Source organism: Scomber japonicus, chromosome 14 (genome assembly GCF_027409825.1).
Source record: "Scomber japonicus isolate fScoJap1 chromosome 14, fScoJap1.pri, whole genome shotgun sequence".
NCBI classification, from domain to species: Eukaryota; Metazoa; Chordata; class Actinopteri; order Scombriformes; family Scombridae; genus Scomber; species Scomber japonicus.
This window is the reverse complement of record NC_070591.1, coordinates 21788950-21816548: the sequence shown is the minus strand read 5'-3', so window position 1 is coordinate 21816548 and position 27599 is coordinate 21788950. Positions and strand designations below refer to the sequence as shown.

Here is a 27599-nt window from a genome sequence, read left to right as displayed (position 1 = left end):
TGGGCTGCATACTCCTGTGGTAATTAAGAATAAATGGTCCATCGAGTAAACATTGGAGCCTCTGAAAAAGAAAGAAAGACAGGAGTGTATTTTTATGAATTTCTATGAATTGTTGGTGTAATTCGACTGTGAGTCTGTCAAATTTCACTCATGAAATAACGCAGGTGCATCTCCGTGTGTTGTTGTCAGACCTGCTGAGTCTAAATCCATAAGAACATTTCCTCCCTCATTTCTAACTCTCTGAACATTTTCCCTCCCTCAATTTTAAATCACTTCTGTCTCATCCTTTTGACTTCTTCTCTGATTCATTTCCATTCGTTTGATCAGACAGTTTTCCCTTTATTTCCATTCCTCCTACACCTTCACTAATCCAAAATTGAAAATGGGATATGACTGAAATGAACAACATTTTAAAGACAGAACGTGGAAAAAAAAAGATAAGCATTTAAAACTATGAGAATCATGAGTACAATTTTAGGGCGCTGTTTTCTGTGAAAACATAAATCACATAAATGCTAACCTTTTGCAAGACTGAGTGCTGCTAGATACAGCGGTGTGTCATAATGTCTCCCATGAGCAAACACATATTTCCTCCTGGCTTGAACAGAGGATGACCATCACTTAACTGACAGGAAACGTATACCATCTGTACTGTCATGCATGAGGCCGCCTGATTTAACACCAACAAATACCATGTTTCTCTTAACACAGCATGCACGCAAAAACACTCATTTACAGAGATACATGTTACACGTTATAAAGAATCTTTATCTCACACTACAAGCTTCTCCTGAAACACACAAACCTCTTCGCTTCAGTAAAAGTACTCCCCTCAAATAAAGATCCCGAGGGTGCAGATAAGGAGATATACATCTCTTACGCCTTTGAGAATTTAGGTGTATTGAATTTATTGCTTTTTAAAACAACGTTCACGTAAACACAAATTACAGGAAACTTTTATGGTCTCACATGCATCATGAAGAAGGCATTCAACATTTGACCCTTGGACAGTTAAAACCACAGCTGGGATTTATAAAGGAGAAGAGAAAAGGTGCCTCGCTTTCCCGGTGGAAATTGGCAGATGGAGTTAGTTTGCTGCTCAAACATACCAAAATCATCAGCGTGTTATTTTTTACTACATTCTATCAACAACAACTTGATTTCATGCCAGTGCTAACTATAGCTGCATTAGTGTAATATGTCGAGCTGAAAACCAGCCAGCCACCTATAAATACACAGATGTGTTCACTCATAGATGCCGAGTTCCTTCTCACTAAACTCTCCCACACTGTGATATTCTCAACACATTACTTGTTTCTGTGCTATTTTCATATCATTTGAGAGCAGTACAATGCTCTTTAGAAATGACCCCAAACTGTTGCAGAGTTGAGTTCTTTAAACTCTGCAGCACAGGAGCAGAACTGAGAGGAAATAAGCAGCAAAGGTCTTGTCTTACTGCCTCTTCATTCCCCAAATTCTTGACCCAGTGCTCCCCACCATTATCATCATCATCATGTCTATCTACCTTTAACCCCCCACTGATCTCTATTGTAACCAGGCTGACGCGTGTGGAGTAGCCACAAGGACACACGCACCACGGCTCTCCAAAGAAGCTAAACAAAAGTGCTGGGGGAAAAAAAGCAGAACCCAGATGAGATCCTTTTAAGGAAGCAGTTTGGGGTCTTGACAATAGAAAGCAGATTACCACTTTAGCCTAGTATCTTCTTTTTTGCCAATGCTTGGAATAATAAGGAAGAAGCGGGGGGGGGGGGGGGTATTCTTAATTTTGTTTCTTGTCAGCAAAATTGTTTTAAAATTGGATTTTACAGTGAAAATCATCTCATAAAAGCATCAGAATCCGATTGCTGTTTATAACGACGACAACCATCTCAAGACTTCCTCTGTTTGAGGGATTAACTTCCTGTACAATCCTTAATTAAAATATAAAACTTCTATGGGCGTACCGAAGATCTTTATCTGGACACTGCAATTAATTATAGATGCAAAACTTCCTTTTTTTCCTTTTTTAAAGAAAGTTCAACCACTGAATTTAAACTCCTAGTTGCTGATTCCTGCAAATGGTTTAAATAAAACTTTCATCATAAGGTTGTGTTAAAAATGTCAATCTCTGGAGACCACAACCCTCTGATGGATGAGATACCAGCAGGGAGGAGCAGCTCAAAATGTGCCCTTTTAAAATGAAGTTCAACATGTTTGTGTTTGAGTCTGTTCCATCCTGGTGATAGAGGAGGTCTCCAGATGCTTCCTGCAGCTGATTTCGTCAGTAACCACCAAATCTGGACCACTTTTACTTCAGTGTTATTGTTGGAGCCATTGTTTTTAGACAAAGCCCCGATGAAACTGCAGCACATAAACACAAATTTATCAAATTCACCTTATGAAGGCAGGTTACAGTCTCTGCCGGATATATATGTATATATTTATTCCACTTCCTTTGTAGCGGACCTCACCCATTTATACAGGAAGCAGAGTATGATGTTGACGCCAGAACATCAGAAATATAGACAGCCATTGACAAAAAGGTCAGACAGTGGGAAATGATAACAGGGTCACCGCCAGGTTCTCAAAGAAGCATCGTGGAGATGCCAAGTGATGAAGTAATAGAAGTCTTTGGTGTTGTCCAGCTGTGAGGAAGCAAAAGTTCCACGTGATGGAGCTTTTTTCAGCTTGTGCTGATCCCCTTCTCTAGCTTCCACACACATGCACACGCACACAAACTGTGCACACATACACATATGTTTCCCTTGCAGTGGAAGTGGGAAACATGGCAAGAGAAACTCTTTCATTGTGGTCAGACTTGGCCACCCATTACGTTGCTATGCGGTGGCATCGTGTGGCAATAACGCAGCCAAAAGACTGCGGAAACATTTTGCCCAGCATGCTCAGCTGCCAAAATCAACAAATCATCAAATCAGCGCAACCTTTGCTCGCTCTTGATATGAGTAACAAGCATGAATTTACTATGGCAACAACACGGAGTGAGTCTAATGAGGAGCCATACCAAAAATAATACCTTGCTGAGATCTTTACTGCACGTTCATGAGAGCAACGTCATGAGAGTTTGACTTGTTTTACTGTAACAAAAGTCTGCTGGCTGTGCACTCCCAAAACAAGCCAGGAGAAGAACTGTCTAATGTTCACTCTGGCACGACCATGTAGGGAAATCCTGACCAAAATATTACTCTGTGCTAAAATTAACCTGAATACCTCGTCTTTAGTATCCAGTAAATGCTATTAACTCTAATACTTGAGGACAAAGTATTCAGCTAAATCTATTTATATGGCAGTGACATTTTCCATTCAATTTATTGTTGCAACACACTGCTCTAGTATATTAACCTTTTTTTTCATTATATTCTTTATACATAGGTGCTTGACTTTCAGCCATGTGCAATAGAAGACAGCTGGATATGATTACCTTCCTGCTATATACTTTCATTGTATCAGCTCTCTTGGCTTGAGGTAAATGAAACTGGGGGAACAGCATCAAGGGAACTGCACATTTCTGTCAAACTGTAAAGAGGCAAACAAAGCAGGCAGTGTGGCTGCAGCCCGGCTCTGGGTTTCCACGTGCAGGACAGTGTTGAAGCTCTGGGACTTTGTTCTACTGGGGACTGTTGGGGATGCAGCAACAGGAACTCATGCATTACGTTACTCTCCAGGGTTTCCTGTTTGCCCGTGGAAAGTAAACTTAGGTCAAACACACACAGATTATTTTTAACCTTTTATCTGACTTACATTTTTTCTGACTGGTGGGTGGTTTTACTGCAACACACAGTAATTTGCATGCATTTCTGCTTAGAAAAATAACTCAAATCTGCATTCAATTATTTTTGGCCACTACGAGGCAAAATAAAAAAAAAACTTAAGCAAAAAATTTAGCAAATATGAAGCAACATTATCAATTAGGAGTCATGTTTCTGGCCAACATTCCTTTTCCATTTGGCTCATTTTTTGGACTACACCAACGCCTAAGTAAAATATCTGCTCTTCTATCTTCACCAGCTAGTCACTAACTTTGTCTGTGTGCTGTTTTGTGATGGGTAAAAAAGTGTACAGTGAGTTCATCAGAGCTTTTTAGTTGGAAACAGCTGGCTGCTGCTGCTGGAAATGACTTGATGAGAGCTGTGACAGTGAACCAAAACAGTGAAGTTGAGGGCTGTAAAACCAAAGCCCACCCAAAACAAGATAAAAGAAACTAAAATGCGCCACAGAACTGAGTAGAACTGCAGAGTCTGGTGATAATTTTCAGTGTTTGCCTCATACATTATCACTTTATCCACTGTTAATATAAAGTATTGGTTAGGTTTTAAACAATGAATAGATTATCAAAATTGTTATGGATTCATTTCATTTAATGAATGCACTGTTTCAGTGCTTCAATTTTTATAGTTTTTCTGGTGCCTAATTTCAACATTCAGTCACATGTGGATGCACAAGGCATGTCAGGCAGTACAATTAAATATATACAGCTGGATACATTAATGATACTTTAATGACCCTGATGCACCAGAACACAAACTTCCAACAACATGGATCCATTTTCCAATCTGTAAAGCTGAACTTTGTTCATCATTTGCCTTCCAGCCGGGCGTTGATTAACAAAATATACAATGTACTGTAAGAGACAGATCTGCTCACTGAATTTATCCCAATGAGATATGAACGAAGCACGTTGCTAACAACAACAATAACAACCAGACACCACCTTTCAATTTAATTTGCACATGTAATGATAGAGATAACATGGTTCCTTCTCTAACATTGTAGATTCATCAGCCCATCTACCCAATCTGTATGGTCTACTTTTTCCATTCAGTCATATGAGTGTGGAGATAGCCTCAGTACATTTAACTTGACAGATGGGTGTTCTGTAGATGCCTCAATAACAGAAGCAGTCATGAGAACAGTGTTTGATGGACTCTTAAATACTGTGTGGGTGCCAAGCAAATGTTAGGGGGACATGAGATATAGGGCACATACTGAGTAGAATATAGGCCAGAGGAAAGATGGGAGGGGGGGATTGTGAGTGGGATACTTTACAGACTAAATTAAACAGACAACTGTTACGGGCAGGGCTTTAGTTGCTTATTTTAGCTCCTCCTTCGAGACTGCAATGCATCTACTGAGCTACACAATACCAGTCATGACCACAAATGGCATTGGCTCTTGGCATGAGTTCAAGGCACACGTGCACTCCACTGTGATGGGGTCTGATGGAATAGAAACACATACATGAAGATGGATGACTTTTTCTTTTAAAGATATATGTTTGGCCTTTCTTGTCTTTATTTGACAGTTGCCAGGAAACAAAGGAGAAAGAGAGGGGTATGACACAAGGGATTTGCCGTAATGTGGCATACACTGTAACAATTTGGCTACCATGACACTCCAATGATGGATGAATTGCCAAAGATGTAAACATGTCTTATCTTGGGATGTGATCACAGAGACTTAAGAAGAAGTTCCAAACATCCAATACAGTAATACTTAAACCGGTGTCTTTACAAGACAAGAAATAAATCAAAGCCAAGAGACAGTCTACAACCACATAGCACTTGACACACTGAAAAGTGAATGAGCTGTAGTTGCTAAGACAAATATCACCATGTAATGTTAACATCACATCTGTGGCATTTAAAATCTGTGGACACTGATGTCCTCTACTGAGCATAGTGGCTGCCCATACCAAGCTGAGCTACAAAGTACAAGTCTAGCTAGCAGCATGGCTCTATGAATGGCAATTGGCTGGTCCGTCACATTGGTGCAAACTGAAATATCACAAATACTATAGGATGAATGGCTAATTACTATAAAATTTGGTAAATCCCTCAAGTTCACGTTTATTGGCATTTTCACTGTGCCTTTGCATACACAAGAGAATGAAAATTCTGATTCTCAATCAATATACACAGAGAGAGATGATGAATCCTAATGACTTTGGTGACCCTGTGACTTTACCCCTAGCCCCACCATATGGTCAACGTTTTCATTTATCCAGTGAAATATTTCAGCATCCACTGAGAAGACTAGCACCATAGTTTATACATAGTTTATGAGTGGTTCACTGGTGATGAATGAGCAACTTTGTTGATTCTGTGACAGTTTCGCCAATGCCAACACGAGGTTCACATTTTTGGTTTTAAGTCAAATGTTTCTCAAACTGGATTGTCATGAAATCTGGTGCAGACATTCATAACACACTAAAGATGAACTGTAATAACTTCTGTGATCCATCACCCTCATTTCATTAAAATTTTAATTTTCCAGTAATTGATTTAGGTTTTGCTAGATACCTGCAAACTTAATGATATTCAGCCTCATCTCAACTTTGTGTTTAGTGCTGATTAGTAAATGTAAGTATGTTAACACGCTAATTTAAGATGGTGAACATGAGAAACCATATACCTCATAATCATCAGCATGTTAGGATTGGCACTGTGAGCATGATAGCATGCTGACATTAGCATTTAGCTCAAATATTTCCTGTGCCTAAGTACAGCCTCACAGAGCTGCTAGCATGTCTGTGGACTCTTTTGCTTGTCATTCCTCCACCTACTATAGTGTGTTCCATCATATCCTATAAGATACAATAAACACATTAAGTATGGCTGCATGTGAAGTCAGTGATGTTTGATTGGTGTCCAGTAGTACAGTACATGAGTATTGCTTCAAGCTTTTTCATGACACTGTCTGGCATAGTACCACCACACAAATATAACACATGCCAATTGTACAAAATCACTTAATGCAAAACATCCAACTCAAGAATTTCTGCAGTAAGTTGGTTGTTTTCACGACAAAGTGACTCATTTCTGTCTCATGCACTACACCTCTAGTCATCTGAATCGTAATCATTCATCGGTCATCACTGCTAGGAACTGTTTTCCCTCCCTAAATTTGAGGTACAACTGAAGTAAAAGCTGCTGTATAGTTTATTTAGCTAAAAATAACCAAACAAAGACCATCTGGAGGTATGGTATGCTGTTCGACGATGCCAATAAAAACATGTTTAAAATGATCAACATGAAAGACTTGCATAATTTCAAGAGAACTGAACTAACCGTACTCTGTGCTCTCTGAATAACTGCTGTTATGGCCTTGTGTTCTCAACACTATATGATTTACTCAGGGGTGCAGTCCAGCTTTTTACTGAATTTCAGATGGTGAAAATAGATCATGTCTGTTACAGTCCTCCTGCCGCTGAACAAATCCAACTGCAAAAGCACATTATTAAGTTTTGCTGTTAATAAAAGGTCCTTTAAAAGTATTTAATTCATACAGTCAACACACGGGGTCGACAGATGGTCAGAGTAGTTACAAACGTGAGAGTGGCTTAGAATAGCTCATGGCCTGCTTCCACCAGCCCTCATGCATCAGGGCTTGAGCAATCAACCCTGACGTGCGGGTTTTCCATCAGCAGCGCCAGCATGCAGCTCCAGTTGACACAACAGCAGCCCTGCACCCTGCTGTGATACTAGACTCAGTCCTGTGTTTTCACTGTATGTTTCAGCTGGGAGAAGGGTGGGGTGGGGCGGGGGTGCGCTATGCCCCCTCCCTTAAGGATGCAGTCTGGCAACCAGCTGGTTTCCATTACCATACCTCTTCTGGGGAATGGGACTGACTCATGTGGGCAGACACATAAGGAAGATAAATGATGCGATTGGTCAAGCAGACTAGACCCTCCTTGGAGTGTGGAGCCAGATCATCTCTGATTATGGTGATTCTTTTGCTCTTTTGTAAAGTTTAGTATGAATAGACAGTTATCATGCTAGGTCGTAATCTTTGTCCCCTTTACTTTTCCTAGGCCATACATATCTAAGGTCATTGAGGTTGTAGACAGTCTGGTAAGGTTGCAATTTGGACACAACATCTTGATGTCCTTTGTAGCTTTTCAGAATTTGGTCATGTGGGAATCTCAACGTCAGGTCTTTGTTACTGAGCAGGTGGATTTTGTGACCTCATATAGCAACAGAATAAAAATGCACACAACGAACTTTGGAATTTAACAGCTACAGTGGCAAACATGCTGCACACCAAAGTCAAGCTAAATCTAATACATTTACAGGCAAAAGATGTAATGTTATACACATAAAATCACTCTGCTTTATAGTAAACTGAAACATTTACTGAGCATTAAAGGAATAGTTCAACATTTTGGGAAATATAGGTATTCACTTTCTTTCCAAGAATTACAAGAGGTCTATACTCTTATATCTGTCTGTTGAATGTAGCGCTGGGTCCAGGATCTGGTTGGCTTAACTTAACATAAAGACAGGGGGATAGACCTAGCTTAGGTTCTCTCTGAAGATAAAAAATAAATCCACCAGCCAGCTCCTCTAAAGTTCAATAATGAATACGTTATATCTGGTTTATTAAATGCGTTCAAGTATACCAGAGTTTAAATGGTGATTTTACAGGGTGCTATATACAGGATTATTTCTTGGCATGGAGCAATGACTTCCTGGAGTCCACAATGAGGTGTTTTACAGTGTATTTCCCAAAATGATGAACTACTCCCTTAACGACATCAAAGTGTAATTTCAACCAGCAACATTAGTGCCTCAACAGACTGAAAGAACAGCAAAATACTGCTTGTCTTTAATGTAACATCTGTGCTGATGAATGGCACTTAAAAGTATAAGAGTGTTTATCTTGCAGCTAGACAGATGCCACAGATATGTGGCAGCAAGGAGCTATGACAGTCATAATTCATTTGCCCACCCACAATCCTTAAGATGTTTGCTTCAAGTGTTGAAATGTCAGCTTTACTTTGGGCAGAAACACTACTTTACTTGACTTACCCTCCTGTTAATGTCCTGTGTGAGGAAACTTTGACGCAAAATAGTGAAAATTAAATTTTAATTGTTAGGTTCTCCCATAAGTTGAGCTCTGCAAAACTCACCAGGTTTACTGAGGAGCACTGGATAAACACATGCCAGACGTCACTGAATAAACCTTGATAACTGTGATGTGTATGTCATTATGAATAAAGGAGCTTATTGCTACAACTGCACTGTGTGATATATGCTCATTATAGTCTGAATGGTTGAAGGAAGAGAGGCAGGCATGGTAATGACAGCCCCCTTCAGTCAGTAGCTCAGCCTCCCACAGTGAAAGCGCCTGGAGTACTCAGTTAAAAATGCCAGTGAAATTTACAGGCCTGCAGTGGGCCTCCGCATTAGAGGAGGTGAAACATGGATGGTGCCCTCAGGACGAGGACCCTGTGTCGCTACACGGCTAAATCACCAAGCAACACAATAGAGGGACTATGTGATGACAAAGGAGACTCTGTTTCCTGTTTCTGTCAATTTCTGCAGATGCACACTTGAGGCTGGTAACACATACTCCCAGTAAAGCATGGTTTCACGAACCATCAAGCGCCTGACTGTTACCTTTAATCTAACCCAGCAGGGTGACACAAATAGCTTCCCAGCAGATGCCTGTTGAGCTGTAGCCCTAAGCTATAGCAGGCAGTGCTCTTAACACCACTCATCTGTGATGGTTCATACCCTCTTCTTCACTTTTTAATATTGCTCTTGTTTTGAGCTGTCTAAACATTTCAGCTGGAAAATTGTGGACTCAAATGCTCCAACGAAAAACTACACAAACAAATTAAAAAGGAAGTCAGACCACATAAGCAAATAATTCATATCACACATCAACACTGCAGGGTTAGAGCGCTTGAGGTCATGTGAAAGCAACTCAGGGAACAACTGAGGACACGAGCAGCACATGGACAAACCATTACAAACATTGCCAGCAGAAAGACCAGACTAGCCAAACGTACCTTAACGTAGGCAGTGTAGCGCTGGCACTCTTCCCTGTTGATGTCCAAGCTGACCTGCTGGCTCATCTGGCTGATCTGAGATCCGCTCTGAGTGAAGTAAACCCGGGAAGGCTGGCTCTTTTGTCTCTTATCCACATCAGCCGTCAGGTTATACAGCAGCTCTGAGCGGAGAAAGAAACACTGTTACACATAACATCAACTGACAGTGACGGTTTTTTCAGCAAAGATAATCTTGAGAAACTCTTTAAGTATGCAGGGTTTGGTTTTCTGGTAAAACATGCAAAAAATAAATGATCATTCATTGCTGTCAGATGGAGGATGCTTAATTGGTGAAATCATCTGACATAACAAAAGTTCTTTGTTTCATGTTGTGGAAAGAAGAAAACGTCTCTAATTACTGTAAATTTAAGGTCATTTGCCTACATGTGTGCTACAGTGATCAATTTTGATTCGTCATTGCCTTTGAACAATCATATTTCATACAGTTCATTATAATATGAGACTAGATCAAGAATTCAGATCAAATATTCACCAAACCTTTATCCAAAATAAGTAAAATGGAGCTATGCAATTTTGATGTTCTCACGCTGAAATGATTACTTTTTCTGCAGACAGCTTAAGGTGAACAGACAAGAATTAACAAAGAAAGGAAATTAATTTTCCATCTGGTGGAGCAGAACTAGTATTAATGTGAAAGAAAACATTGCAATAACAACATTCCTGCTGGTTCTGGTTCCACCCCTGGCTTTGGTGATGTAGACACACTGTACAACTTTAAACTTATTTTGAATTGAGAAATCATAACCGTGAAGTCAAACGTTACTGATGTTTCCGAGTAAGCCATGTAAGGGCCTCTGGCTATTTAAAATCCAGTCCTCTGAATGAATCAGCCTCAGTTTGTAGTAATTGCTTCAAGAGGGTGTCATACTGGTAAAACAGTGGGAGGGGTGGCAAACACACCCCAGTCGTACCAAAGCCTACTGTTTCTTCCGTCCAACAGAAGAAACGCCATGAGCTCACCCCAGTGGAGGCAAAGGAAGGTTTCATTATGGGAGTCACCAAACACATGGTGCTGCACTTTCCATCACGTTCGCCAGACGGGTTAAACAGAGAGGCTTTATTCCTAAGAGCCAGGACGTACTCATTACGTAACGACAGTGCTCCTGCTCTCCTGGGGAGCAGGGAGTGACCACACCCAAATACTAGAACAGGACTACACCTCAGCACCCAAGAGTCAGTTAGCAAAGTCTGAAGGGTAAATCATCCGCTATGCACATTGACAGTCAGCCACAGGCCAAAGGCTAGCCGCACTTGTCTGTCTACAAATTTGTGGAGGAATACTCAGAATGATCATGTTTACAGATTTCCCTAATTCAAAAAGTTCATTAAAAGGTCAAGAAGTAAGAATTTCACTTTGTCGTTGAGCAATACCAATGGTAAATGGAAACTGAGATTTTTGGCTACATGATTTCATCTTTCATCATGTGCTCTGTGTAAGAACAAAAGCCCACTTTGAGACATACTCTGCAAAAACTCTTAAACTGTAACAAAATATTGCGCTCATAAGCCACAAAAACTCTCTCACAAAGATTCAAGTATTCTGCATCAAGATGTAGTAACTCATCAGCAGACATGTTTTTTTTCCTGTTTTTATCTCTCCATCTATTAAGCTAGTGCATGAAACTCATTGATGCTTTTGCAACTTCAGATAGCTTTAATGACACTTTAATATCGGATGGATGACTTATATAAGGCTTCACTTGTCAGGATTTGTCCTCACCTATTTGTCCAGGCAACTGTCTTCCACGGAAGCGCATGCAGACAGTGACGTTGAAGCAGTTTAGGTTCTGGTGGCCCTCGTGGCACTGAGGCACAGATATGTTGATGGAGACAGGCAGGAAGATAGAGACATCCACGGTAATGACAGGTCGGGATCTACAACCACATCAACCCACACAGGAACACAGCATTGGAGAGACTGGACATTAAAACGACTCTGGGAGTAGAAACAAATGCTTCTTTGCCTCTCAAAGTGTCAGTTACTCACCTCAGCAGCACCACACTATCTGACATGAAAGCTCCAATAGTGATATCTGCAACAAAAACATGCACATGATTAAAAAGCTTTATATTAATGGATATTGATTCAGCATCAGCAGAAAGAACCTTAACTGTGCCTGGCATCACTCTTTACACCTGCAAATACAAAACAATGCACAACTGCATAACTGTCATACATGCTGGCTTAGTCTGAATGTCCACTGTGGAATGCAGTAAACAAGATGCCTCTATCACGAGTGTTTAGCGCTGCTGTTGCTTGAGAATGAGTCAAAAACCATGAGAGTAAAGAACTCAATAGTTTTCCCCTATTTTCCTATTTGATGTTTTTATACCATTTTCCTGTTATGTGGTTCGGAAAATCTTTTATGCCTCCATCCACTCTGGTATGACCCTACCTGTATATCCATTGCCATCCATGTCCACATTGCCAGAGATGGACTGGCCAAACATCTGTAGACCAGGGTGTATGCTACGCCCAGATAGTTTCTGTAACAGATGATACCAGCCTTTAAATAACACATGTGAGCCAACATGGAAAAGAGAACATTGTGGTTTGTTTTTGCCTTGTGTGGGTTTTTTTTATTATTATAGATACCTGATGTGTGCTTTTACTGACTATAAAGTGTAAAGGGACCATCAAATATTTTACCTTCATTAGGACTGATGATTCATATTGTTTTTAATTATATTATTATTTTTTCCCCATGGTCAAATGTCAAAATACACAAATTAGCTTTCTTGCTTCATACCGTGTGTTAGCTATGGAGCTGAAGCAAGAGGTAGTTAGCTTATCTTAGCATAAAAACTTAAAGCAGCGAAAAACTGTTAACCTGGCTCTGTCCAAGGTTTTTAAATATAGTATTTCTTGTTATTAATTGCTAGACAACTGATCGCTAAGACATTACCATATGTAAATCTTCACACCAAAGCTTGTGATTTTTAAATTCTGTTTTTGTAACAGATATGACATGCTAATTAGTCAGCTTACAATGTGTTGGTAGGTATACTTTTGGTCTGGACTAGTTGTTTTCACATGCTTCCAGTCTTTAAGCTAAGCTAAGTTGATCACTTCCTGCCTCTAGCTTCCTAATTAATGTACAGATGTGTGACTGTTGTTGACCTTCTCATCTAACTCTTAGTAAGAAAGCAAATGAGTGCATTTCCCAAAATGTCAACTATTCCTTTAATGTAACATACAGTGAATTCAGTTGACAGCCCCATAATGGCAACAATAAAATGCTTTTTATGCCGTCATTTAAAGAACAAATCCACAAGGAGCTACTTCAGTGTGTGCCTCATTCAGCTTGTGGGTCTAACATTTATTCCCAAGGCCACTCTGTGTTTCTTTCACACATTAATCAGCTACCACAATAGTTACTACAACACAATACAAAGTGACCACATCGTTTTCATCAAATATAACAAACATTGGTCAATCCACAGATAAAATAGAATCCTGAAATAATAGAAAGAAGATTGCATCATTATATTCATTTAACAGTAAGAACAACAAAAATGGCATGTTATCTGGCAATATGAAGTGTTCTTACCATGGAGTATTTTTTGATGATTCCTGTGGCATCCCCATGGTAGATATAAACAGCACCTCCATATTCATCCTCTTTAGATGCCCCTATGGCTACATCTGAAGATAAAGGACAGAGGAGATAGAGGACAAAAACTTGTTTCAGTGAAAACACAGCATAAAAATGAATGAGTACAGACTGCATGTGTTTGTGAATGTGCCCTAAAGCTTTCATTAACCCTGTGTTTACTTACTGCTGGCCAGTGGCTGGGAAACAAGCTGTTACAGTAAGACTCTTAATAGACAATTAAGTGTTGTTAGTGGCCATAAAAACTTGTGCAACCTCTGAGAGAGTGGAAACAAGACTGTAAAGTGCTGGCAAGAGCACTGAAACAGCGTTCCCTTATCCCAATTTCCACAGAAGGATCCACATATAAACTTTCTTTTTATAAACTAAAACACTTCCATACCATGTAGTGTAGCATATCGAAGCAGAAATTGTCAAAGAATGTTCTTATTAAATATCATACCACAATTAAGTCATTATACAGAGGCAGAGTCATATGAGTCATTTAATTTTAGTGAAACCAAATGTGTATTCTGATTTCTAAAGTTCTCTCAAATTAAATGGTAGCTGTTAAATTGTACATAGTAGAGGCTGTCAGTCAGTGAGTAAGTCTGGCTCTTTCGACACTTCGAGGGTGACGAGTTATAAGATGAGTTATAATTCCCAGCTGCCATCTCTCTCCACACAGACACTGTGCCAGGCTGCAGGGCTGCAGGCCTCCAGGCGTATCTCACACAGAGATGAAACCGGGCAGCAGCTCCCAGCCTCAAGTGTGAGATGAACGCCAAGTTGAGTCCTTTAGAGCCAAGCCAAGTGAGTGCCAGGAAAACAGGCAGCGTAAACGTACGTCTCTGTGTGTGGATAAGTTGGTTTGTGTCTGGATGACTCTGTGCACACAAGGGTGAAAGAGGGCAATATTTTCTACAGATACCCCTTGCAGCAGGGTAATAAAAACAAAATGTCTGTGGAAATGATGGGGTTTTTTGCACCTACCAAGCAACCAGCTAACATTTGCTTGTGGGCTGATGTGAAGAATATATACTGTGTGACTTTATTACTTGACAAAGGAAATAGCTTTGTTGCCTAACTACAGGACAATGTCACCCTAATTGCACTGGATACAATGACAAAGTGGTTGCCATTTCCCTGAATTATAGATTCATGAACCACTGGAGGGAAATTATAAATCTACACATAAAACACAACCCCCAGCTTTGTTCTGACCTCTCACCAATGGCTCAGTGTTTTACCAACAGTTCACATGCCCTGAGTTTTTCAGAATTTTGAAATCTCTCCTTGTTGGTGCATTCAAGGACACTCTGGCATTTGTTTTTTTTTACTATGTCCATGTTTGTTCACTGTCCTCGGGGTTTGACTTTACACAACCCAGCTGGTAAATGCAATGTTTTTCTCATGCTGAACCACTGTGAGAATTTTTCCAAAACTCCTTTGTATAACTGTATTACTGCAAAATGATTATCCTCTGTGATGGATTATGTACTCTATCTCAAGCAAGTTTTAAGGTGCTACAGTACATAGTGAAATAAATTAAAGACAGAGGGGCTTCAGCATCAAAGTACAATACAGGTGATTTATGGTTAAAGGGCTAAAACGTGAAGGAACAAACAAATTATAAAATACGGTATTAATTAGAAATATAAAAAAAAAACATACAAAAATATATAAAAGCCATCATGAACCTACTAAAAGTGCTCAGGAACGTTTTAACAATTACAGCTCCAAGACAACTCAGCAAACCTTATCTGCTGATGAGTGTGTGAAAAAAAATTCCAGAACAGAAGTGAGTGATTTATTGTCATCATATAAAAACTAATTTATGAAGTCAAGATGACTTGTCATGATGTTTATAATATGTTATTACTTTGCACTGACCTTGATAACCGTCGTCATCTATGTCTCCAATTGAGGCAATGCTCTCTCCGAAGTGTGCATTGTAAGCATTGTCGCCGGTCAGAACAGCAACCTCCTCCATCACACCCTAAAAACAGCAGCAGGCAGATAATAGTTTATACACTGAGCTGGGAATTAAAAAAAAAAACCTATACTACTGCAGTGAAGTTACTGCAGAAATTGCAGCTTATACACTTGCAGTTAGTTTTTAACCCCCAAATTTAACAACCAAACTGATATTACAGTAGCTGACCCTCTCAATAACTCATAAATATAAGGGTTAGGGTTACATACGGAAACTTTAATCTTGGTAGGTTCAATAATCTCACTGCTAAATCACATTATTCCCCACTATTTCATTTTGATCACATCATAATTAATATGGTCAGAAATAAACTCAAGCAAATCTAAAATCAACACTGCAGAGAGATTAATAACTTCATAGAGAGAGAGACTGTGCCATATAGAGCAGTAAATCTGCAGGTTACAGTATCAAGTTCCCACAGGCCCACAGATCTCCACTCACATTGCCTTTGCTGAGGTACACAGTCACCTGGCCCTCATCCCGGAGCTGGCTGTGCATGGGTGCCCCCACCAGCAGGTCCGACAGGCCGTCCTGGTTCAGATCAACTGCACACAATGAGGAGCCAAAGTAAGAGCCCATCTGGAACCAAGCCGAGCCACAGAGTATTGGGTCAGATCACATACACTTCTTTCAGTTCATACTTCATATTCATGCTCAGATTGGATTTATTTTCCTATATATATATATCTATACCAATATCAAAGGAATATTTACTCAACTGATATCTTAAAGCTGCCCTGACTTCCTTTTATTTACGCTGAATGGAAAGCATTAGCTACCTTCTTGGCTTTAGTCTCTTCTGTGAATCACTATTGCTGTCCAAACACTTAACGCAGACATAAACAGTGCACTTCACAACAAAGCAATTAGAGTACCATGTCTGCAACACTGCGCAAAATCAACTACATGATCCCTGAGACAGATTAAAAATGCAGTTGTATCGTGTTTGATGAAGGACTATAGTATAAATATAGCCTTATATGTAAAATATGCTCTGTGTGATGATCACAAACAGGATTGCCAGTGACCGCATCCCAGGTCATACCATTTTCCCTGAGGCTTGAAAACTCTTCACCAAAGATGCACCATCAATTTTGAAAATGTAAACCTGCACAGAAGAAAAACAAAATCACTGTAGCAAGCAACACAGAGGCCTTCAGTTCCACAGCTGGCAATAAGACAAAAGATCAAGTGATGTCCTTACTTTTCCACTGCCGCTGTGCTGAGGCGCCCCTGCAGCTATGTCTATCACATTAGGAGCAGAGAAGTGTCCAGCAGTCACAGCATAGCCTGGAGACGCAAATAAGGTCAGTCACAACACCCTTTTTGTGTTTGACATTATAACTTGGCACAATGACACTCATTAACAGGCTCTCACCAAGGTAGCTGTATCTGTGGGAGTCAACGTCTTCTTTGTTTGGGCTGTAGAAGGTGTCAGAAGTCAAGTTGTACACCTTGATTGTCCCAGTCCAGTAATATGACCCAGGTGCCCCCATCACCACCAGCTCCTGAAAATGAAACCCCAACACTTACTCAGATAATTCATACAACTGGGATTGCGATTCACCTTCTATGTGCACTGCCATAGTCTGCTGAGGGGAAAAAAAGGAAAAAAACAGAGCTGCTGGCTGAATGTCTGGTTAACCAAAGGCCACAGCCTGTTGTGTGCTATCTGCTGTTAACCACACAGCCAGATGGCCTGCCAGCTGAAGTCGCCTTCTTTGATGTGATGAGGAATCCAGAGCCTAAGCGAAATTGACAGCTGTAAAATGAGTTGTTCACAGCTTTTTGTTGTGATGCTCCACAGCTATTACAGGGGGCAGAGCAACACACTTAATGTTCTGTTTCGACTACACATGTGTGTAGTCGAAACAGAAACTCCCCAAATAACCTTTGTAATCTTTCTCATCATCTATGTCCTCAGTTTCACACCGGATTTAACTCAAATAATCTTCACTTCCTGCATACATACAAAAACACTGAACAACACAATGAACACCTCATAGAGTAATATTTCCTGTGCTGTGGTGGCAAACATCTGGGCACCATCAGGCATATGGACCCCTGGTTCAGACAAGGATAAGGTTTAACCGTTGGACATCTTTTCTTTAAATTCCTCACATTCTTTCAGAGGGGGGGTCGTTCAAATGTTTTTAACAGATCAACACTGAGATCTTGAAAAAGGAGCATTTGATGATTTCCCTTTGGTTTTGTAACAGTGGGTTTATTGTTTAAAATCTCAGCTTGTGTTGGTGGAGTTTTTTTTTATCATCATAGGTTTCACATGATGAGGAGAAAATTTGGTGAGGGTCCACTGGAAAGCTCCTCCCCCGAGCCTTTCTTTTCATTGTATTTTTGAATTTGTAAAATGATGGGTTTTTTTACGTAATAAAATTATGAAACTACACATGATGTCACACACTGCTATAAGCCTGAGTGTTTATGACAACCATGAGCAAGATTTTTCAAAGGCTCTTTGACACTGTGTGGAAACATTTACATCAAAGAATTTGTAGTGACATATTTAACAAGTTAGTGGGCAGATCATGTGAAATCCCATTTTAGTAAAGGACAGCCTTATTTTAAAACCAAAGCCGCATGTGTGACCACTTAAGCATGCTCTGTGTTTGTTACTGAGTGTGCTTCTGAGTCTTTCCTGCAACTAGAAAGCCAGAAAATGTTATTTAGTAGAAATAAAGAGAAAATTCTCTTTCCATCACAATGTTTTCTCGCCAAATCTAGAATGAAACTACCTAAGGGCAGAGCTGTGTTCTGAGGACACACTTTAAGCTACTTTACAGTCTACTGTACCTTACTGTATGTCCCAAATTGAGCGTGACTGTAATTTGAGACTTGAAAAGGACCTTTGCTGAACATGCTGCTGGTGGGCAACATCAGGAAAGAATTATATTGCTAATGTATAGAAAACAAATGTCTAAACGGGTCACTTTTAAATGTGTAAGTTATTCCTCATATGCACATATTTTGTCAAACTATATTTTCACAAAAATGCATTTAAAAGTTAAATCTATTTGACCCCCCTCTCACCACTTCTGACTGCTTACCGACAATTACATGTGAGAGTCAAAAGGGCTTTGTAAGCTACAAAAAAGTATTGTGCAACCAGGAATTATGTCATCTGTGAATACAGCATCTTTACATAGAAAAAAAGGGAAACTTGTGTTTTCTTTCATGCTTTATCTCGTGGAACCACACCAGAGGTCAAGTGAGGCTGGTGCAGGCTTTCCTATCTGCCTATGGAAACATAAGCTTACAGTTATCAGGAGTCGGCAGAGAGCTCGTTGCTTCGATACAAATACTCATTTATATCTTACTGTAGAATTTAGATTTTCCGCATCATTTGGCATCTTAAAAAACTTGGAAGGGAAAATCCCCCATGACTCCTTAAATGAAAGCTTCTGCTAACTATCCTCAGAATCCCGGAGAGTTAAAGTCAACAAAAAGTTAAAAAGAAAGGTTATTTGAGAAATTAGACATGTGGTAGTGTTAACCGTAATCATGCTTTCAACTGAGATAATCAGTCGTCCGAGAAAAAATAGGCAAGAACAAAGAATGACTAATAATGTCTTTACTAAGCAACATGACAACTGAAAGAACACATTTTTTTACAATGAGATGTGGTGAAGAAGTGATTCAACGGCTCAGTTTACCAAACAGTGAACTGACGGATGTCTGGCTGAAGATGCTGTTGCGAAGTTGTTTGAGCATCAAGACAACAATTTTTGGATGACAACAAACTGCTATCACAGACTAAACGAACAGAAACAGAGTATTACATGGACGAACAAGCACCGTTACTGACCTCCGTAAAAACTCCCGCAATCCCGGCTTGGCACGAGCCATGCTCTTCCCCATACTTCTGCTTATAGTCTGTAAGAAAAAACAAACCACAAATGATTTCACTATGTGCTTGAGCCAGCATTTACTGGAGTTTTTCCTGCATTCCATATGGAGCTAGTCAAAGTCCCAGTCCCATCCAAGAGGAATCTGGGGGCAGAAAGCAGACTGAGAAAAAGGGGGCGCAAACACTACATTCAACCTCTTACTTTGAGGGGGGACACAGTGCTCTCAAGTTACAAAAATATTGAGTTTGGATCGGCGCAAAATGCACTGTAAATACGGTCCAATGCAAAGTCAAGTCTGGCTTCTCCACAACCGCTGGCAACAAGAGCTGCGGAAGGAAGTGAAATCCTGACCTGGGAGCACAATTAAGGTGTAAAACAGCCTTTGATAAATGGCTCTGAGTCACATATCAAAACACACACATTTGCATGAGTCAGCTTGAAATGTTATACAGTACATTATTCAAAATGGAATTTGATTTTTAGTGCCGTAAAGGGTGTACAAAGGAAAACTACCTGCAGTATGACTGGATTTGATTTACTACATTCATTAACAGAACCAAACAACTTCTCTGCCTTGTGAGCAGCTTTTCTTCTAATTTTTGAAAAATCACACCAAAATCTGTGTTGCGAAATCAGCTGCTCTCATAATTACACCTTTTTGAAAATCTATTCCTTTGCTGAAAGGTGGAAAGGGAATACAAAAGCTCTTTCCCCATTGGCCAAATGCACAGTGCGTTACATATTTAACCTTTAGAATAACAAACGCCTGAGTCCTTCAAAATAGTAAGTACGGGCTCTTGTCAAAAGTACTTGTGTTGGACTGAAAAAGACAGATCACACTTCAAGGCTCCCCTGCTACTTATCGTCAGTGCCAGAACACCAACTAGGAAGCCAGGAGCAGTTGTGGGTCTCCGTGACTGATGGTGCAAAAATCACGTGGCGTGACAAAATGTAACCACAGAAGAGGGTGAAGAGTCATTTTGTGAACTCTGAGGGTTCACAAAATGATTAAGGATATAAAAACAAAAAAAAAAAATTCAGGTTCACAATATTATGTCTGTATGATAAATGTGAAGCTATAGCATGGAGACAGTTAGCCTGGGTCTGTTAAAAGAAAACAAAATCATGCTAATAGCACCTCTAAAGTTCTCTAAATAACACAGACTGTATGCTTGGACTGTACGTGTTAACAAAAACACCTCTTAAAGCCATAACACTTTTTGGGTGATGTGCCAAAAAAAGGTTGGGAGTCTCTGGACTGAGCCAAGAAGCCCTCTCAACCTTTATACTGCATATTTGCTAGTGTGTGTAGGTTAAATATTCGGTTAATACGGGTTAAATAGAGGGCAGGGGTTAAATTAAGTTTGCCCTGTGCTCATTCACCATGGTGCCTCTACTGTACCTTCATAACAAGGGATGAGCGGCTTCGTCTGGCCCTGCAGAGTTGGAGAGATGATGGAGCAGTATCCGTGTGGAAGGATATGCTCTGAGTTGTAGTAGACGTTTTTCCAGCGGTGAGCACAGGCCTGCAAGAAAAGCCGTGGACAGATTCAGTCACTTCAGATTGCAGGCATCCTTCGTCCACGGTTGTTTGAGCCCCTGTCCCACTGGCCTGGAATCAGCACGTTAATATGGTTGTCAAACCATCATCGATAAGAGGGGGAATTAAAGCCCACCCCTAACCCTCCCTGACCATAACAGCTATGGTCTGCGGTGTGAATTTCTCAAATGCGGCTTGAGATCTGCAATTTCCCAAACATCACTAAGTACTGCAGTGAGAAGAGAGTCATCACAATATTTGCAAGTTAAGTTTGTGTTTTTAACATTTCAAAACAGCTCTTCAAGGCTTTACAGGCAACTGGAGAAGCTGAAAGTTCACACAGGACACGAGATTTAGCAACCATAAGGGAGACATAGATCAAAAGATAAAAAACAAACCACTATTTTATTATGTTGCTGGTAAAACAGGGAGTACATTTCTAAAACTGACAGTGAGGAACACTCAAAACAATATTTTTCCATTCCACAGATCAGTAAGTGAACAGGGAAATATAGAGCAGATTTCAGAAACACTGCACAAATCATAAATGTGTAACCATGGTAATAATTTAATACCCTAGTACCCCAGGGGGTGGTGGTGGTGGGGCTGGTATTGCTCTGGGGATGGTTCTGGGTACATCTCAAAAGACAAAGTTCAGTTAATTTCCCCAGTCCACCCTCCCCACTCCCCCCCCCCCCCCCAACACACACACAAACTAAGAGCCAATCTAAATGAATGTAAGAGCTCGGCACATTGTGTACACAAACAGAGCGTCAGATGACTGTCTGGAAGCGAGACACTAGTTGAGAAACACTTGTGTTCAAAAGCAAAGTTTGGCTAACAGTAGTAGCAATACCAGCATGAATTCTCCCTCCCTCTTGAGTGGGAGCAGATTCTTAAAAAAGTCAAAAAGACAAAAAGATCAATCAGCTGACGAAACATTAAAAAAGGATAAAAGGAGCTCTTGCAACAGCTGACAAGTTCTGTCTAAGCAGCGAAGGAGGTTTTTATGGTTGGAGTCTGCGCTGTTGTCATGTTTCTGTTCAGCTAAAGAGCCCACTGGTCACAAACAAGGCCTTCGCTGAAAGTACAGATGAAATCACCACTGTACACATCTGCCAAGCAGCCGTTTCCCCTCTGTTGCAAAGAAACGTGAGTCCATTCAGATGAGATAAAAAAAAGAAAAAAAAGAAAAAGGCATCAGTGCTTTGGAGAGCACAGCAACACGCGGCTCTCAAAAAAAGTCACCACCTTTCTTTTATCGTATTCCTGTCTGGATGGACAAAGAGTCTGCAGCTAAAAGCTTGTCGTTATACAACCCCCTCGCTCAAATTCCCCAAGGCTGACAACTCCAAGAAGTCCTCAGATTTTGATGGGCTGACGAGTAAAGCCAAGGATAATGGTTTGATAATCATGCCAATACATTCCGGGAGGATATAAAAAATGGACCAAAGACAAACATATTGAGAGGAACAGAGGTTTAATAGGCCAAAAAGTTATCTGAACATCCATAGAGACAGGAATTCTTGTGATTTTTCTAACTTCCAGAGAAGGTCAATCAGCAACAGGTACTCTTGCACATTCACGCCTGTCATGAGCGTTTTAGGTATATATCTGTGTGGCTGACAAAGCTTTTAAGAGTGCACCACATGCCTTTAGACTATCCCGCAAGCCGGCTAGTAACCTGCAGCAGGCAGAGGTTAACGTTTAATGAAAGGCTGCCCTTGGATAGGACCACCGCAGAGGGGCTGAAGCCTAAACAAACTCAGCCAGATGCCCTGTGTTCTCTATGCAAACATCCAGGTGAGCACCGCTAGTTCTGAGTTCTCTCAATCCTTCTCTCATTTTTCATAAACAACAATCTACTTTTGACAAACCCTGTTCCACTGAGTCTTCCAGCTGCAGACACGAGGTAAATGTCACAGTATTATTATGTAACCACACAGCAGTTTCCAAATCTGTCTCATTTTAGTTGTTACTCCAACTCTGACTATGCAAAAAAGAATCATTCAAAATCATTTCTGTTTTTACTTGTGCAATAGAAAGCCTACTTCAACCAGAATGTAAGCATGTAACACAGACATGAAGGACAGGGAGGGCTGTAATGTTGAGACCAGCTGTGGTTTAACTGTGTGGTTCATGGTAAGACATTTGTTACAATGATGTTGGTATAATCAGGTCTGCTTTTACGAGAGTACATGGTTCGCATTAAACAATTTGCAGAAGTGACTGCAGTGTTTTGTCCCTCAGACTCACCAATATTTTGCCGTTGGCTCGGTCCTGGCGAGCCAGGCTGACCCCCATCCACTCATCATCTCTGTCACCTTGGCATGTCTTCCCACACGACTCTCTCTGCTTGTTTCCTGAAAGACAATGAGAGCAGTTTGTAGACGTTGAGTCATCAGTACAGGGGATGTATTGGAGCAAGTAACTTGTTACTTGACAGCCATTGTTAGCTTTCTGGGTTTTATTCTTTTATTTCTGCTGAATGTGCAAGTGGTATTTACTCACTTGACAGTTTGGCACCTTAAAACATTAAAAATATGGAATTTTTGTCTACATTTAGTAGTTAGGGTTAGGGTTATGTTAGGGTTAGGGTTAGTATGACACAACAATGATTTATGGGTATCTGAACGGCAGCTGTGGTCAATACTGAAAGCCACCTTTCCATGTGGAGACCAATATCAACGTAATATTTTAGAGCTTTTCATGTCTGAAAACAACACTGTGTATGGGCCGATATTTTTCTTCTACATAAACACATAACATAAACACAGTTTCGATATGGATCTCCTCAAAATGTTTTTTCAACCAATGTGGCCAAGAAATGTACATAGAAGGACATCTTACATTTGAAAAATAAACTTGTCAGTGCTTTTTGCTGGGAGGACTACATAATGGAAAGATCTTTTCTAGATCACAGCAAACATATCTTTGGCATTCTGAACCCCAATTTCTTATGCAAGCATGTTTATATCTACTCCTATGAAGTTATCACATCTATTCTAAATAAAGACAGGAAACAGGAAATTAAACTTTAAAGAAGAGTTTAATTTATCTTCTTTAAAGAAGGCAAAGCAACAGAGAGATTTGTTATGCTGCAATTTGCAGTATAACCACACTCTACAGAGCTTCATATACAAAATGTTAACTATAAATACAGCTTAGCACAGTTTTACAAATAACTTTGTCTAGGAGTGTATTTACTTGTACATTAGTATTGTAACATAAATCTACACAATAAGAGAAATAAAGCAAATGAAAAAGAATCATACATGTGGGACCTTCTTATTTTCTTTTCAGAGACCAAATCTTAAAATAATAGAACATTATTTTAATAAGTTGTTCACCTCTCTGAGTTTTATTCCATTTCTCCCTCAAGACAATTGGTTCAGCACAATGGCATGTAGCTGAGAGTGTTTCTCTGTGTCAGTGTGTTTGGGTTCCCTGAGGCCCATCAGAGTCCAGCTTCTGACTCATGTGCTTCACTGAGCACGGCACACGCTCGTTTTGATAATGTCTGTTTTTTTTTCTTTTTGGTGACACATTGACTGAGCACGGGGTTAATATTAAAGCCATGCCTGCACCCCGGCTTTCTTGACCACAAGAACAGAGTGAGGTTCGTGGGGGTGGAAGCTCTACTTTTTTGGCTCTCGTGCTTGGAAAATATTAGCAGAAGCATAAATCATATGTATCAAAATATTTATGGACCTCTGCACACAGAACCCTGTTGTCTTGTGCGTGTCTCCATATACCAGACTCAGTGCTAAAAGAACAACTTTTGCATTAAGACTAGTATAAGGCTTTATTATTCTGATAAAACAAAACAGATGCTTGGGGGAGTTCATGCAGAGCATGGACAAGAAAAGACTGTGTGTGTGTGTGTGTGTGTGTGTGTGTGTGTGTGTTGGTGAACTCAAGCAGCAGATTGTGAACTTTCCTGTGAGGTAAGTGTTAATTTCTGCATCTTGTGCGTGGGTGCATGTGTTGTCCTGAGGCTACTGTTAGCTGTATGTCATTAAAGCTCTTGTGTTGGTGCAGTAGGCAGTGACTGACCTCTTCCCAGGTCCATCTCTGTGCAGCGGCGCTCTGGGTTGCTGTGAACTCGACACTTATACACAGCTCCAGGAGAGTGCACTGAGCTACTGTAGGTAGAGTTTGCCTTGGGAGCCCCTACTATTACCCTGCAGACATAAAAAGGGGGCAGAGGATTGGAAATAGTGAGTGTTTTCACCCTCCAAACACCTTACAGTATCTCTAATTTGTCTACAGCAATTACAGGAAAAATTTTAATCTGCTGCAAGCTGAAAAAGTTACAGTAAAAAACAGAGAATATTACATTTATTGTTTTGTTTGTATTGGGTGTGGATGCAGACTGAACTGCAGTGATTCATATTTAAATATTTGTTTAAAAGTACTAATCAAAAGCATCATTGGCAGCAAACAGCAGTATTTCCAGGAACAGTAAAACATGAGACTCACCAGCGTGTGTTGTCATGATAATGCTCCAGCACAGAATAGCCAAAAAAACTAGAATTTGGTCCGCGGAACACCAAAGGATGTTCTAAGTCTATATTGTAAGAATAAGCAACTGAGATGGAGAGATAGACATAAAAAACATTTTGTACTCCCGTTTTTGGTCTACGGAGAGGAGCCATCCCTTTGCGCATCATGCGTAATTACGCGGTTAAAGTGTCCAAAATGAAGAAAAAAAAACAATAAGCAGGATTTGTCAGATCTTCAGTGGTCAAACAGTTACAAAACTATAATTCAGTAAATATTCCTGGTCTAGCACAGCAGGTAGGCTGTAATGGCATGAGGAAAAGCTTGAGGAGGAAAGTTAACGGTCCGGTAAATAACGGTGCGTCAGCTTCTCTCCATTCTGTGTCAATCTGAGAAGTTTGTTGCTCGCAGGCTCCCTGTCTTAGAGATAAATGCGATCAACTGCGCCAAGTTAACATGAGCGATCCGGGATGTGACACAAACTACAACAAGCTGTACTCAAAATAAAAGCAGAAGTTTTGGTGGAAATGGTTGCTGCAGCTCAGTGAGGTCGGAGAGTTTTACTGTGAATGAACAAACCGGAAAGTGTGGTTGAGCTCTGCAGTACTAACGATGGTAAAGCGGTCGTGGAGAGACGCGGATGGTTTTGAGGCGCAAAGCATCACATTTCACCCGTGGGCTTTCAGGGGCTCAGTTCACTAAGAGCTGAGAGATGAGGGCGCACTGCTGCCCTCTAACGTTTCCTACTGACGACGAGCAGTGTTACAAGCTAAAGATTTAATGCAGTAGATGAGTATTCATTCAAAGATCTGAAGCTCTCATAAAATAGGAACCAGGGCCACCTGGGAGACCCTAAGAACTGAATAACTTCTGTAAGAGTCAGCACAAAGAGGAAATGTAGGAGCACATTTCTAAGGAATCAGAATAACCCTATCAAATGTCGGTTAGGTTTAGGGTCACCAGTTTCATATGTTGTGGCTAATTCAACTAAAGATGGATTTATTTCTTTTTTTGAATTCTGAACATCTAAAATTATCCTATATTTGAAAAAAAGATGAGGGGCGGGGCATACATTTCTTTTTGCAGAACTATGATTTTTCTACCTTGTTCACTTGTTCATGATCTTTATACAAAGCCTGACAATACCAATTGAAATAGTTTCCTTTTATAAATTCATGGGTTTCTGGATAAATGATAAATTTTACTTCAGAAAAGCAAAATGATCTGCTATGTACTATAGTGATGTAAATGATATGCACTTCCCTGCCTCTAGTCTTAACCTCTTGATGCAGTCTATCATTGTGCCCTGAGGTTTAGAACTGGGATGGCTTTAGAACTTAGCATTGTATTCATTATGAGAAAGTTGATTGTCAGTCGTTGGCACTGAAAGGAGATCGGCACTCAATCATTTTTAGATCTTTTAGCTGATACAGGGCAGTGTGAATGTGTTTGTTTCGATTGAACATTAACTATTTGTGCATATGTTGCTTTTGTTGTCTTAATGTGTTATATTATGAGTCATATTATATTACCGTTGTTTCTTATATTGCCCATGTGTTCATATTTGCTTTTTTAATAAATGCTGAATACTGTTTCTTGTATTTTACATTTGTATTGTAACCATGACATCCTTGAAAAAGACAGCTTGCTCTCAATGGTCTACTCTAAATAAAAGTTCAAATCTGGCAAACCCCAGTCTTACCTTATGACATATAAGCAGACTGTATACTGTACTATACTTTCAACATATGTACAATATATATCCTAATAATCCCTGTATATACAATGGTTTATTATCCATCCAACATTTATTCCAGTATTCTCTGTACTACCTGTACCACATTTACTAACAATTGGACCTATAAATAGAATAGTTTGTTGTCCATTTCTTCCCTGTATAACATTGTAGTTATAAAAGCTGTCTGTCTGTATTTATTTACCTCTTGTTCTCTGCATTGTGTGTGAACTGGAGTCAGATTTCTCACATGTGTCGACACACTAGACCAATACAATTGCCTCCAATTCTGATAATATAAGAAGCCAATGGTTTGACAGATGTCTTTAAATGGAAAAATCACATGTTGTAGTGGGTTGAAATAGAGGTCACCATTTCAAGTATGTGACCACCTCACAACAGCATCTTACACATCCTGGTTTGTTGTGACGTCTGCATTCCACACGTCTATCATAGCAGATAGTTCTCACACATTAACTTCCGCTGAGCAGGTTG

At 40.1% G+C, this 27599-nt stretch overlaps 1 protein-coding gene across 1 annotated transcript in view; it reads right to left on the bottom strand.

The window, feature by feature from the left end:
- itga9 (integrin, alpha 9) overlaps positions 1 to 25796 on the bottom strand; it is a 47824-nt gene extending 22028 nt beyond the window's left edge. Inside the window, exons 1-15 of the mRNA XM_053332592.1 lie at positions 25349 to 25796; positions 24923 to 25050; positions 23123 to 23229; positions 20729 to 20852; positions 19284 to 19351; positions 16839 to 16968; positions 16665 to 16750; positions 16506 to 16568; positions 15902 to 16039; positions 15358 to 15463; positions 13423 to 13517; positions 12268 to 12358; positions 11859 to 11904; positions 11592 to 11746; positions 9812 to 9972 (exon numbers count right to left, since the gene is read on the bottom strand). Of these exons, the coding sequence (XP_053188567.1) occupies positions 9812 to 9972; positions 11592 to 11746; positions 11859 to 11904; positions 12268 to 12358; positions 13423 to 13517; positions 15358 to 15463; positions 15902 to 16039; positions 16506 to 16568; positions 16665 to 16750; positions 16839 to 16968; positions 19284 to 19351; positions 20729 to 20852; positions 23123 to 23229; positions 24923 to 25050; positions 25349 to 25539 (1689 nt within the window). The 5' untranslated portion in view covers positions 25540 to 25796. The remainder of the gene's footprint in view (positions 1 to 9811; positions 9973 to 11591; positions 11747 to 11858; positions 11905 to 12267; positions 12359 to 13422; positions 13518 to 15357; positions 15464 to 15901; positions 16040 to 16505; positions 16569 to 16664; positions 16751 to 16838; positions 16969 to 19283; positions 19352 to 20728; positions 20853 to 23122; positions 23230 to 24922; positions 25051 to 25348) is intronic.
- Between the last annotated feature and the right edge of the window lie 1803 nt (positions 25797 to 27599).